The 14,084-nt window shown below is 46.4% G+C and overlaps 1 protein-coding gene across 2 annotated transcripts in view; it reads right to left on the reverse strand.

The window, feature by feature from the left end:
* Positions 1–7,702: 7,702 nt before the first annotated feature.
* GALNT14 (polypeptide N-acetylgalactosaminyltransferase 14) overlaps positions 7,703–14,084 on the reverse strand; it is a 92,608-nt gene continuing 86,226 nt past the window's right edge. For both annotated transcript variants that reach the window (XM_040059894.2, XM_040059895.2), the window contains 2 exons: positions 11,338–11,457; positions 7,703–10,764 (listed from right to left, as the gene is read on the reverse strand). In XM_040059894.2, coding sequence (XP_039915828.1) covers positions 10,606–10,764; positions 11,338–11,457 — 279 coding nt within the window. In that variant the 3' untranslated portion in view covers positions 7,703–10,605. The remainder of the gene's footprint in view (positions 10,765–11,337; positions 11,458–14,084) is intronic.

Below are 14,084 nucleotides of genomic sequence, written 5' to 3' on the forward strand. Positions count from 1 at the left end.
CATGGCTCGAATCCAAGCTATTGCAGTGCAAGAGGTATTCATCACACCTAGATGAAAATCATTCCTGTGGTGATGGTATCATATCTGCTTTTATGACTTGATCAGGGATAATGGTTATGGGGAATTTGGGGAACAGTGACAGCAGTAGAAGCAGCTGATGGGAATGGCAATGAAACACAAAAGGACGTTAAATTTGAATGGACAAATTGAACACTGAAGGTGAAGAGAAGTGAAAAACTCTTGTTACAGCAAGATCCTCCAGATCCATGCCCCAGGCCAAAAGATGTCTCACAGAGAAAGATGCTAAGATTGGCTTCAGTTGCAAATAACATTCAAATGGACTTTTGGTATTTCCCTTTCCAAGTGCAAGACGATAATGAGGAACAGAAAAGTCTTTTTTTATTATTTTTTTTTTTTACAAAGCAACTTTTGATGAAGAGCAGATTTAAAGATCAGCATTAACTCTGCATAATATACATCCTGCATTTCTAATCTAGTATGTTCACAAATCCCCTAATCTGAGACATTAAATAATTTAAAGTGACATGAAATGTTAAGAAATATCTGTAATATTGCTTAAACCTCAGAAATCAGGTATTCCCAGATAGCTGATAAAAATAGGTGAAAAAATTAGTCTGATGTATTTGCTCCATCCCTGACTCAGCTCACAGTTCATTCTGCAGTTTGGCTTCTAAATTTTGAAAATCTGCTTTGTCATATTTCAAGGTATCTCCCAACAGGGCCATTAGGAGGACATGCCAAAAAATATGGCTGATAAGGCCTCATAAATTGCAAAGAAAAGATTTTTTTTTTTTCTTTTGTGATGCTCAAAGCCAGTTGTGGCAGCCCACAGTCACAGACAGTCCCATCACTCAGATGGCTGTGCCCAGGAATTCTTTCCCGCATTTAGACCAGGAGATGGTTGCCGTGATTGCTGTTTGTGCAGCAAGAGCAGAACTGCAAAACATAAGGGTTCCTTGGCCATGCTACAGGTTGAGAGCACTGCATGTTTGTTGGTCCAGAAATACTCTGGATTTGCAAAGTTGGACCAAAAACATGGCCAGCCCCAAGCCTTTCCCACAAATCCAGCTTGAAATATTACTACATTAAGTGGTCATTTACTTGAACTGTATTATTTATGCTTCCATAGTGGGTATCTTAATGTGGCGATAAATAAAACCAAAATGTTCACTGTGTATTACCAGACATTTTACTGATTGATCTTCTTATAGACAAAGGCATTGGGCTTCAGGAAAAGGAAAGGACTGAGCAATCTCTGAGCTAAAAGTACACGGTGCATATTAGAAAGCAGATTCTGAAGGTTTTGTACCCTGGCCCATAAGCGTCCACTTTTAACCAGTCCTTCTGTGATGAACCCAGAATTCTTTCTCTGGTTCCCTTCTCTTCTTTCTTTACTGGAGTGAAGCCACCAGCGAGTTTTGAGAGTCAAAATTAGCATGTGGCATACAGCTTTGCCCTCCAGTAGCTTCAAACACTTTGGTTTATTAGTCTGTAGCTAAACATCAAAAGCCCTGAGGTCCAGTAAAGCAGACTGCGTATTTGTGTTCAGGCAACACAATGTATTGGCCATTTGGCTTTATGAACATACCTTGTTTGGTGTCTAAGGAGGAGTGATGGTTTTCCATTTAGGCTGTGGAGTCTACTGCTTAATAATAAATATACTCCTGACATTGTTAAATGATAGCCTGCTTCTAATAAACCCCATGCTGATCCCTGTGTTGGTTAGAGTGCGTAATTCATCTTCCTGGGCTGTTAAAACTTTAGCTGAGATTATAGAGATGACATGAATCAGACACGATCAGCATGTCCCCTGCTGGTTTGCTCATTTTCTCCCCATAACAAAATGCTGGGTAGTTTTCTCTTCACATTGCAGATTTGTTATTAGTTGATTTCATTATTAATCGCTCCTAAGGCTTGGGAGGCCTTTTCCAGGCATATCCATAAGGGATCCACATGGTCTACAGCAAAATACACAACCCTGTACTTTCATGCTCACGCTTCTCCCAGGCTACTTGATATCAAGTTGTAATCCCTTTGTGTTACTGAGTAGAGCCTGCAGCCACACTCTGAATACACAACAATGAACTGAGAGCTCCAATTTTTCCCTTGATTTGCTACCAGAAAGAAAGATGGGGGAAAAAAAAAATACAGAGAAAGAAAAAAAACCTTTATTATCCTCAAATCTAATTACAGCCTCAATAGCTCCTGAGGATTTGGTTCATAAAACCTTCCTTGCCATTATGCCCACTAACACCCTTTGGTCTCATGCACTGATAAGGGCTTGTGTGAATAATTTTAAATTAGCTGATATTATGCCAACAATTGCAGGATGCTCCAGGCACAGCCAGGTGTCCTAGAAAGAGCAGCCTCCAAGGAACAACCTGCGAACAGACCCGGCTTCTCGCTCTGTGGGGTCCCACCAAAGGCAGCTGTGCTCCCCCTGGCTGTGCTGGGCCTGGCATCGGGCCCCCAGGAGCAGGAATGTCATACCAGGAGGGGAAGGGGCAGCACAGCCAGGGGGGCACAGCACACCACACCACCACAGATCCTCCCACAGCCCAGGAAGCCAGGGCTCCCGGGGGCCTTGAGCACGCAGGACACCTGACAGAGCCGGCAGAGCTCTTACCTCTCCACTGCCTCGTGACAAGGCAGCTCAGGGCTGACCTTTTCAATCAGACTGGAGAGCACACAGCCCCTTCCTGCACATCCACCCACCCACGGCTGCTGCCATCATTATTTGCCACAAAAAGTTGAAGTCAGGTTAAGAACGTGTTCTTTTTCTTTCCGCAGTCCAGCAACTTCTTACAAAACCCAGCTGAGGCACCACAGCTTTCTCCTTTCCCTCCTGGATGCTCGTGCTCTCAGGCACCTTTGACAACCGCCATTAATTACTGTGATGCATGAACACGGCACCTTTCATTTCCACAGCTACATGCAGCCAAACCAACAGAAAATTTGCTGCCATCAAAGGCAACGAGCCCAGCTGTGAATGTCACCCTGCTCCCTGCAGAACAACCAGTGCTTGCCCCAGGCCTGGCCAGCCACAGTCTTTTCCCCTGTAGTCCCGTGGAAAACCTGAGTTGGCATGCCTGGCTAGGAATCCATCCGCTTCTGTTTGGAGAAACTTCTCAGTGTTCCTGAGCCAACCTGACACTCGTGCAACGCAGGACCCACAAAATGTACCCAGTCTTAGAACTGGAGCTGACAACCTATCCTTAGGGAAGAGAAGGGATGGCTCCAGCCCAGAGTTGGACTGCAAATCTACCTGTATCTTCAACACCACTGCCATTTCCCAAGCCCTGATACCTCTTAGATACCCAACAAATTAGATGCTAGTACACACTAGGGATAACCCATTAGAGCATACCACTTCTCTCCAATAGAGATTGGGAGAAAGGAAGGAGGAAAAAGTGATGGGTTTGTTGTGTTTGGGTTTGTTTCCTCACTGCTTTTCCCTTTAAAGCATACTTTCTGTTTTGCTCTTTCTGTAGGTTGGCTACCACACGAAACAAACAGGAACCAAGTGAGGACCAGACTGGAAGGACTGATTCAGACACAAGATACCAAATCTACCCCGAAAGAAAGCCACATAGGTGATCCTCCAGAGCCACTACCTTCTGGGTAGCAGCACAGGTAGAACCTCACAGATCAGCTTCAGATCAGTGGGAGTAGTTTAGCATTTTATTTATGAGGCTAGTCCCTCAGAGTAGATAAAGCTGCCTCACTTGCCATGGTTATATGCTCAGGATTAACACCACTAGGCCTCCCCAGTCTCTGTAATATGACTGGGAAATATGATACTCCTGTATTGAATCAGAGGTAGGTTTATCCCATTTCAGAGCCAAATCACAGACGGGTAGAGATCAGATCAGCTGTAAGAAATTGTGCAACTTGTTACTCGCGGCAGGGTGAAAACGTCTTCAAAGGTGATCTCATGCACGCTGAGGGATATCTTATCTCTAATGTAGTTTATACAAACCAAATTGGTTTTTGCTTCAAACAGCTTTCCGTAGAAGAAAATCAATTTCAAGATGCAATGACTGCAATCCTTCACGCTGAGGATCCATTGCAAACATACCCATGCACACTCTGGCAACACACAGCTGCAGAGACAGGACAAGCAATGCAGATTATCAACATATGGGCCATGTCCAAATCAAGGCTTCACGTCCAGGGCACTGACGTGCCACTCCAATACAGTTCCATTAACTGAAGTGGAAGTATGTTGTGACCAGATAAGCAAATTCCTTTTAACCCCTGCAGCGTTCTGGGCCAGCCATTTCAAGCACTGGATCAGTCATCAGTCAAAATAAATCCCCCCTTAAAGGGCAGGGTGATGATCTGAGATCCACCCAGGCTCTCTGCACCCCTGGGTGCAGGTGTTTTCATGCTCAAATCATCTGAATTTTCCTTGGTTACTCCAGAACCTCACACCTCCACATCCTGTGAACCCATCCACCTTGCCCTCCACCAGCTCGTGTCAGGCAGTGCTTCCCACCACTACCAAACCTCCAGGAAATCTCCTTTTCACCTTGCCTTCTGCACAGACCCCAGATCAACTTCCCAAGGATCACTAGGGAGGTGACAGTAGCCTCAGTGTGAGGATTAGAATTCCCCTCTCCCAACACCACACATTCTTCTGCTTCTGGTGAGATGATCATCGCTGCACGTCCTTGTTGTCAGTGGCCTCTGGGAGCTGCAGTCCAGTAAAATTTGTAAAAGCCATCTAAATTGTGTGGGCTTAGTCCAAGAGGGTCAGAGCTAATGTTGGTAATACTCTCGGATCTGGCTGTGACTACACCTAGGCTTTGGGTCTGACTCTGTACGTAGAGATAACAATCATCTCTGCTGCACAACATAGGCTGGATGTCCTTGGGGATGATGTCCATGTCAGCAGGATCAGGATTCATGAGAACTGCTCAAAGTCTTGTAACACTGATTCTTCTGAAAACATTTCAAATGCCAGAACACCGTTACAGCAGCAGGATGCCAGTCTCCATTAGAAGAGGCTCACACAACTGCTCTGAAGCTGTGAAAAGCAGGCAGGGTTTTTACCTGTCTGCTGCACAGACACAGACGTGGATCATCAGGTGTCTCCATGGCCAGAATTTGTTAGGACCACAAAGTGCATGTTTAACCCCTGAAAAAAGCAGAGCTTGGGCCACAGCAGCAGTGCAGAGGCTTGTGATCTTTCACAAAACTGTAGATTGGAGGGAACTTTGTTCAGGTGCTGTGTTATGAACTTGTCTCCATGGTGCAACTCTAAGTCACTAGGGCTCTTAAAAATACCCCAAATACAATGCTACTGACTTGCAGACTCCCAAACCTTTCAGCCTGGGAACAGCCCTGATTTCGTAATATCGTTCTTTTATTACATCTATCAGGTTACATACAAGCTTTCAGTGCTCCTTCTCCTTTTTTTCTTCTTTGGTTGATTGGATAGCTGGTTGATTTTACAACTGAATTTAACCCTGTGCAGTAGCAATACCTTGTCTGGACACTTTTTCATGTACATCACAGGAAAATGAGAGACATCATTTGTTGTGATGGATAGTTGATAGATAATTATTACAAGAGTGCTTATGCAAAACCCAGCCTTGAAACCCAGTCATGACTTCTTTCATACAACACACAGAGCCAGTTTCAGTTTCTTTAGTGCTCAAGCAGTATCAGAGAAGACAAAACAGCCCCCAGCACCACATTCTTATCAGTAAATTTATGTGCTGCTTTTTGTCAGCTTTGCACTAAAATGCAGCTCCATTCAAAACTTAGACTCGTTTGGAGAGACAGTAGCTTGCAACAGGTTTTTATTTTTACAGGGTTCTGAAGGCACTTCCAGTGAGAAACAGAACAGTGGACATCGGAAAAACATCCATAAATCTGGAAAAATGCCACTGGATTTCAGCATGTAAGTCTCAACATAAGTTGGACACCCATATCAGGCTTCCTTTAACTCTCCAGCCATCTAAAGCAGTAGCACATTAAAACTGGTGCTGGACTGATCATTCAAAATTAATTTAGCCAGAACATTAATGAGCAGCCGAAGTTTCTTCTGTTGCTTGTGTGAAACCTGCTTGACTTTGCTTCCTTTATCCCTTCTGCAAACAATGCTAGCCCCCAGCCTTTCATTGGAGCTTTTAAAATCTGAAATGTGAGCAGTGCAGATCGTACTGCAGAGTTGTGATCAGAGCACGAGCCAGAAGGAACGCCAGCCTGTTACACAACAGACCCTGCTTTGCTCAGGGCTCTGAGGTGGGCTCATCCACCTGCCAGCTCAGCCCAACTCCCTTCCACCCTCCCTCCCCGCCCAGCAGGATGGGAAAAAGAAAATGAAGGGCAAAAGTGAGAAGAACTTCTGAGTCAAGATAAAGACAGTCATTAATGAAATTAAACAATCCCCAAAAAACATCCAAGTGATGCAAAGGCAGTCAGTCACCACTTGCAGCCTGATGCCCAGCCACGCAGAGACCTCCTGTGACAGAACTCCCCCCCGTTTTACCTCTGAATGTCACGTTATATGGTATGAGATGTGTCTTTGGTCAGTTTAGGGGAGCTATCCTAGCTGTCTCCCCTCCCAACCCTCTCTCCTAGTCCCAGCCTGCTCACAGAGGCAGCAGAGTGAGAGATGGAGAAGGCCTTGACACCATGCAGGCACAGCAATAATTAAAACATTGTTGTGTGTTATCAACACTGTTCTAGCCACCAGTCTAAACGACAGGAACCGTGTACAGACAGATAAAAAGGACCCATGGAGATTACCAGCCCAGTACTGCTGGCGTTGCATGCAACTAAAACTAATCCTTGGCTTTTCCTCTCTTCAAGACACTCACTAAAATTCTGGGAAACGATGGCAGGGAAATAAAGTAAGCTATCCCAAGCCACTCCTAGAAACAGAAGAAGGGATTAGCAACAGGGCTGTGCTTGTCTTGAACCACCACCAGTTCTCCAGTCATCATCCACCAGCCCCATTCTGCTGTTGCACTGCTGGACAAAGAAAGATCTTTGAATTCAGTTTCCACCTCTTTGCCATTAAATCTCTACCTCGACATGTTGTAACCTGAGGTTCTGTGCACAGATGATTTGTGTTGTTACCTTATGGTACTGCACTGGTACAGAGAGAAGATGAGCACAGGACACCTAGAAATCCCATAAGCAGCAATATAAGGACTGCATGACTTCTCCAGCCCAACTAAAACCAGACAGATTTTTTTTCTCATTGGAACATGGATCTCCTTAGAGAGATAGGGGAAACACTTTTTTTTTTTTTTTTTTCCCCCTGGTGTGTTTTGGGGGTTTTGGGTTTTTTGTGGTTTTTGTGGTTTTTTTTTTTTTTTTTTTTTTGATAGCCTTAATTGGCTCTTTCAGTAGTAGCTCTAGCCTTGAGTTTCCTGCTCTGAATCCAATTTTACCACGGCACAAGACATGACTTACCTGGAGATCATATAGGCTGTCACAAAGCTCAACAGCCAGGATTAGAATCATATTTTCTACTTTATCTTACATTCTTTCAAGTCAGTGCAAAATGTTGCCAAAAAGCATTACTACCAAATGATGCTGGGGCTTAAGAAGCATTGACATGGGGGCCCATCTAGATCCCAATCAGTCACATTGTACCTGTTCACAGCATGGTAATAATTTGGCTAGGCATTGAAAAAACACAAAGCAAGGAAAGTTCATCTGTTTTCAGTGTATTTTAATAAATGAAACAAACCCAAAGGTATGAGTTGGATTTCAGCAGCAAGTTAACCTTTTCCCTGACACGATGCGAGGTCTCTCTGCAGGGGTGTCAAGCAGATTTGCTAAATGCCATATTGGGGCTAAATCTGGAGACTGCCAGACCATTGCCAGCTTTATATAAAGCTCCCCAGGAGTCAGGCTGATACTCTCAGGCTTCTCTGAAAACACTGCTGATCCATAGGGATAATCTCATTTCCTGGACCATGAAATAGCCTACGGGTTACAGCTGATGGCTGTGTGAAACAAATGCTGCTGTTCCCCAGGTCTGAGGTGGCTCTTGGGCCTGCAAGAGACTTAGCTGAACTTGGCTGCTGCTCTCTGGTAAGGGACACGTGCCTGATGCCCCCATCTCCACTGCCTGCCTTCCACTGTCCCCAGACATGTTCACATAGCGCATGTTTTGGCATAGGAGGGGTTTGCTATAGCATTTTTATTTCCCAAAAGGCAAGAGAGCTGTAAAGCTGGTCAAACACCTCCTTCCTAGAGCACCTCCCTGCAGGTCCCATGGGTCCATGTGCCCAGGCACAGACACATATGTAGTGAGGTAGCTGTTTCTGCTAAGGCAAAGAGCAGTTGAGAGAGCTTTGGCTGTCAGGAGAACAGAGATCTTCAGCTTTGGTGGAAAACAGTAAAGTTAGATAGGTCTGAGGTCCTGCTCAGAGTGTACCTGCGAGGTGCTCACCTTCAAAACCCATGCCAAGTTGTTCAGCAATTTGAATTTTCAGAATCGAATCGCCAGCCGCTGGGCAGCCCCACGCTGCGGGCACAGTACAGGTGTGAACGTGTTAAACTTCAAGCTCTTGGGAGCTGCTTTCCCTTGTAAACACTAGACAGGGAATTACTACCCCTTGCCTGTCATCACCATTGTAAAAAGTAGATGTGATACGTCCCTGTTCAATTAAAAAGAAGTCCAAGGTCACTGCCCTCCTTTGTGAAATGGGTCCATTCCATTTGAAGCGCTCCCCTTTGTTTCCTGCACAGAGTGGTGGCGCAGAAACAATGCCACCTCCCACCATGAAATGACAGCTTGCTCCAGCCCTTTCAGAACAGAAGCCCTTGAGGCTGGCACCAAGGGAGCTTGATGAGGTTAGTAATCACTGCAGCACATGAAAAGCACTTTGCACTGCGACCTTTTGCACATAAAGAGCTATACTGGTTCTGCTTCTAAAGCCAGAAAGATTTATACACGTGGCTTTCTCCCAGCACTGAGGGAGGAGAAACTGAGGCAGTAAAATCTTGAAAGCCAGCAATTTATTCAAGAAGGGATGCTGAGAGCACTTGAAGGCTTAAAGCTTATGGTATTTCACCTGCGGTTTGCAGCACAGGAAACAAAGGATAGGATTTTCACTAAATCCTAGCATTTTTAAACAGAAACAACATTTTTTTTTTCAAGTCACATTGACAGTCCTGTGAAAGTTCTCTTTGAGAGCCGTTGCTACATGAGAGCTGTGTGCACAGCTCTTGGTGATGCACAGCCTGTAGCCTGTGGCTGTAGTGACAGCTGTCCTGAAAGACAGGCTGGAAAGGATCTTCCAGAAGTCTTCTGTTCCTAAGACCCCTCCGTCTGTCCCACTCTCCTCAGACAGTCACCTCACTCCCACGCTGTGACAGCACCTGACATGATCTCTGGTAAAAGACTTATCTCCAAAAGCTGAGGAAATAATTTCTGCCTGGTCTGGCTATGCTAATTGACTTTGAGAGAGAGGTACATCGTGGCCCAAGCTGCCCTGCAGGAATGGGGAATCCCAAAACTTTTCTTCAGTTTTTTACATTGTGGGCTACAAGGTAACTGGGAAGCAAACCCAGGTAATACCCCTTTTCCTTTCTTGGAGCAGTCTCTAGTTTCAATTAAAAATTAAACCTTCACCATTCCATCAGTAGCAGCATTTTATGGGAGTCCGTTCATCTGTAGCTTGGAAATTGGGAAACAGAAATACGACACAATTACCTTCAATTACCAAAAATATTACTTTTATGGAAGTGAAAATTTGAATTAGTCCAGATCTGTAGCAGAGAAGTGAGAGACATATAACAAAATTTTAGGGGTGTTTTCAGTGACCCATGGCCTTCAGAGAGGAGAAATAATCACGTTACTGCCTTTCCTCCCAGCTAGACAGAAATTTATATCCCTTAATCTCACGCAGTGAATCCTCTGTTTGCTCGGGCTTTGGAGATTCAACAAGCACCGTGCGCAGTTAGCACAGAGCCGGATTCCCCGTCACTCACCGTTCTGATCCCGGCCACAGCCATCAAGGGCTGCTCCGCCTCTGTATACACAACACAGACGTGGATCACGTACCAATTGAAATGTGCAACGCCCATGCTGTCTGCGGAGGACAGAAACATTCACAGCAAAGTGCAAAAGTAATTCATTGTCTTCCACTTCATCCCCCGCAATGTTTCTTGGCATCCCTTGGCGCATCCCATCTTGCGCACCCACCTCAACCCTCAAGAGCTACTGAGATGCTTGTTTTGCTCAGCCCAGGCCTCCTTTAGGCATTGAAGGCTCTTCCTCCTGCGTTTCCAAGGAGATTATTCAACGTCGTGCATGCTGAAGTTCTGTGCAGCCCGCTGCAGGAGCCCCAGTACCCCTCTAAAACATTTCAAGCTTGTTTTTCTGCCATCCCTCCTCCTCGACCATCACCAGGCCGATAACAGCTGCGTGCCTGGCGGTCCACATCCGCCGCTCCACCTGCAGTGCCGTGTCCCATCTTTATGTGAATGATTCTCCCGTCCCACAGCACACGGGGAGCCCCGACGGCTTGGATTCGAGCCCCATCCGGTGCATCTCAGCCGCGCGCAGCCACGTCCCGGTGCCCGTCCCCGCCGCGCACATCCTCCAGCAGGTCAAGACATCACCATGTCCCAGCGCTGGCTCATGGCCGTGCTCTCGCAGGGGTTGATGACGAGCTCCTTAATGCTCTCGTTCGTGTCCCCGATGGTCTCCGTGTCCAAGCAGAAGCGTGAAGCTATGTGTTCAACGTGTGACCCGACTTTGCCCCAGCGCTGAGGGGAGACACGACAGGAGAAACAGGTGAACGAGCTTCCTCCCCACGACGCTCCGACTGCACTGGGGCAGCATCGAGAGGACAGCCGTCATCAAGCCTTCGTGGCCTGAGGCTGTCAAGTACAAGGTCCCCAAACCCACACTGAGCAGAACACATGCTGAGCATTTTTCCCATCAGAAGCACACTCATTTAACTCGGCCTCTGCCTGGCTTCAGGAAGATAATATATTACTAACAGCTTTTTCCCCAGGTCACTGGTTCAAATGCCAGCTCAGTGATTAACTGCAGGGAAATGTTAGCATCTGCTGCCTGACTGGCAGCCCACGTGAAATAAATTGCCAGTTTGGGTTTGACTTCTGCATTGAAGTATCCAGATCACCACCCTCACTAATAGACATCCTTATCAACACACTCATTTAAGAGGCAAAGGGCTGAACAGGCCAGAGTCTGTACTCCCAAATTGACTGTGCTTCCCAGATGAAGTCAGAGCACAGGCCATTTAATGTGCAATAATACAGTGATGAAAGAAAGGAAACTTCAAAGTAAAGGGGGCAGCAGTGAAAAGGGCTCACCTGCTTGTTGTCACCTTCTTTACAAGGGGACAGCAGCACCTGGGAACCAGGGAAGAGGGTGTACACAGACAAACACAGCTGCTGCTGGCGGACATGGTGGTTGTACGTGTACGTCCACTCCTGCACAGGGGAAGAAAAAGAAAGGTGGTGAGAGAGCAGTGTTGATTCTTGCTGGTTTTTTACCTGGAAAACAAACACTTTGGCTTGGATCCTGCCCCTTACAAAATCAAGCACAAACCTCACTGACTTCAAGAGGCGTCAGGAGAAGTCACTGGGATGTTTCAAGCCTCCCCAAAATCGCTGTTGCATTGAGGGACTGCAGGTACCAAAGAAAATGTCAACAAAAACTGCTGAAGAATATGCTTCATGAGACAAAAGATTCCATAGCCAGAACTGGGTTGTGGTTGGAGAACAAAAGGATGGGAAAAAAGCAGAAGAGAGGCAGGAATGCTACTAACCACACAGTGTGCAATCCTATTTTTTCAGGAAAGAGCAGAAGAGATGCTTTGCTGTTGTCAGTGAGAGACAAGAGGTGACACATAGCAAATGTCTGCAACTCCTGGGGTTCTGTTCCAAAATATCACAAAAATAAGAGGTAAAGATCTGCTTTCTATCAAGGCAGTGGGACCAAATTTCAAAGGTTTGCTGTACTGGTTTGCTGTAACCATTGCTACTCCCACTCCACCGGGCTGTCTTGGAGGTTTTTTCTTTTGCTGTTTTTTCATGTTCACCAGCTTTTTATCAGCTTCTCAGCCCCAGAAAAAACTCTGGAGAAGCAGAGACTCTTTGTCCTTTGTGATGCTAACCAAATAACAGGAGATCTCTGGGATTACCATCTTTTTCACCACTGGATGTTTCTGGGAGAAAAAGAAGAGTTTGACCAGGACTTCCAAATGCGCTGGACAAAGCATCATGGATGTACAGACACACCGCTCAACCCAGAGGTGTTTCACAAAAGTTTACTCCAATGTTTATTCCAGCTGAACATTTTCTATCACTTACCCATGCTCATATTACCTAAGAGCAGCTCCTGAGAGGATCCCAGCCAAGGGATGTCTGTCTCCCTCTTATTCACGTGTGTGCACAAGCAGACAAGAGCTGGTTTGGCTGATGGGAAACCACAAACCATGCTTCTACATAACCCTGGAGAGGGACTTCTGGAACAGGTGCTTTGCTTGTAACTTCGTGTGAGCATCAGCTCCAGAATTAGAAAGAGCAGGGCTGGAAGGGTTTTCCAAGGGCACCCACCCAGGGTTAAAGCAGGATCATCTCCTGCTGTGTAAATGGCTCTGTGCAGCAGCAGTGGGAGCAGATGGAAAGCAGGTTTCTGAGTCGTGGCAGGGCAGGAGAGCAGGGCTGGAGGAACAACAGCAGGCTGGCTTCACCATCAGAGTGCAATAACCCTGCCAGAGACAGCAAGGCCAGGGAGCAAAAAGGGTTCCCACCAGAGTGTCCAGGAGCCACGGCAGATGCTCTGACAGGGTACAGGCTATGAAAACTCTGAACCTGCTGTGAAAGAAAAGGTGCAAAGAGGAAGCAGAAGAGTTGGGAGCTCAGCTATGGAGGAGTCAGAGCTCTGTGAGAAGTGATGTGAGCATCAGTGTTGGCAGTGGAGGGGAAGGCAGTGCTCAAACATATGGCTGTTAGGCTGGGGCTGGAAAAATGGGGCTCCTGGGAGACTTCAACCCTTTCTGAGTGCTGGAGGGGAATGTGAAGAATGGCTGCCCTACTCTCAGAGCTGGGATGCCTGCAGCTCCCCTGACTTTGAATGGTGGAGGTTTTGGGTTGCATTAGCATGAGTTATTAGAACAGGGAAACACTTCCAGTCCCTTGGTATTTGTCACCGTCAGCAGCCCTAACTCCTCTCCTCAACTTCAAAACAGACAGCTACAGGCATTTAACTCCTGGGAATATAAATCCCACTTTCATTCAGGTTCTTAGCCACCTGGAAGGGAAAACACTCTTCTGCACAGCAGACCCAGCTCCACAAGGACTTCACACTGTGATCCTCATACTCTCTGCTTCTTAGCCCACTATTCCCCACCAGCTCATGGAAATCAAACCTGGCTTTCTGAACAGCCTGCCCACAGGCTCCTCAGCAAGAGCTGCCCAGGATCTGAGTACATAACAAGCATTCATTTTCAAAGCAGTAATCCACACCCAAAGGGCCTTCTGGCAACTACTTTTCTTTGTCATATGGAGCAGGGTTTACCTGATCCTACAGTAAACACGTTCCAGACACCCCAACCATGCGCGCTGTCAGCTGCTGTGTAAACCACCAGCCTGGGAAATCAGGTGCCAAATTAGCCCAGCATCTGTGAAGAACCAAACCCTACGGGGCAAGCTCCAACATCTGTTCTTGGCACCCACGCTGCTACAAGCTGCCTTGAAAACCTGCTTTACATTTTTAACCAATTGTTTCTCATTTTAGTTTAGGATAGGGCTGAAGCTGCACCCATGAGGCTCCTCAGCAGCAGCCAGTTAATCCTCTATGTAACTTGTGTATGTGATGAATTCTCCAACTAACTCAGCCCGTGGGACTTTTTTGTTTGTTTCGACGTCTTAACCTTCTTGCTTCACTGAGGTTATCCCATGGAAGACTGCTCCTACCAGAGGTTTTCCATGATTTTTTTTCCAGACCAGGCTATGTTCAAACCTCCACAATATTTCCATCCTCTCAAGGCAGGGCCATCCTCTCATCCAGCAGTGGACCGTGGGATAGGAAGGGTGGTGGTAACCATTTTCCC

The sequence above is a fragment of the Hirundo rustica genome, chromosome 3, assembly GCF_015227805.2.
Source record: "Hirundo rustica isolate bHirRus1 chromosome 3, bHirRus1.pri.v3, whole genome shotgun sequence".
Classification (NCBI taxonomy): Eukaryota; Metazoa; Chordata; class Aves; order Passeriformes; family Hirundinidae; genus Hirundo; species Hirundo rustica.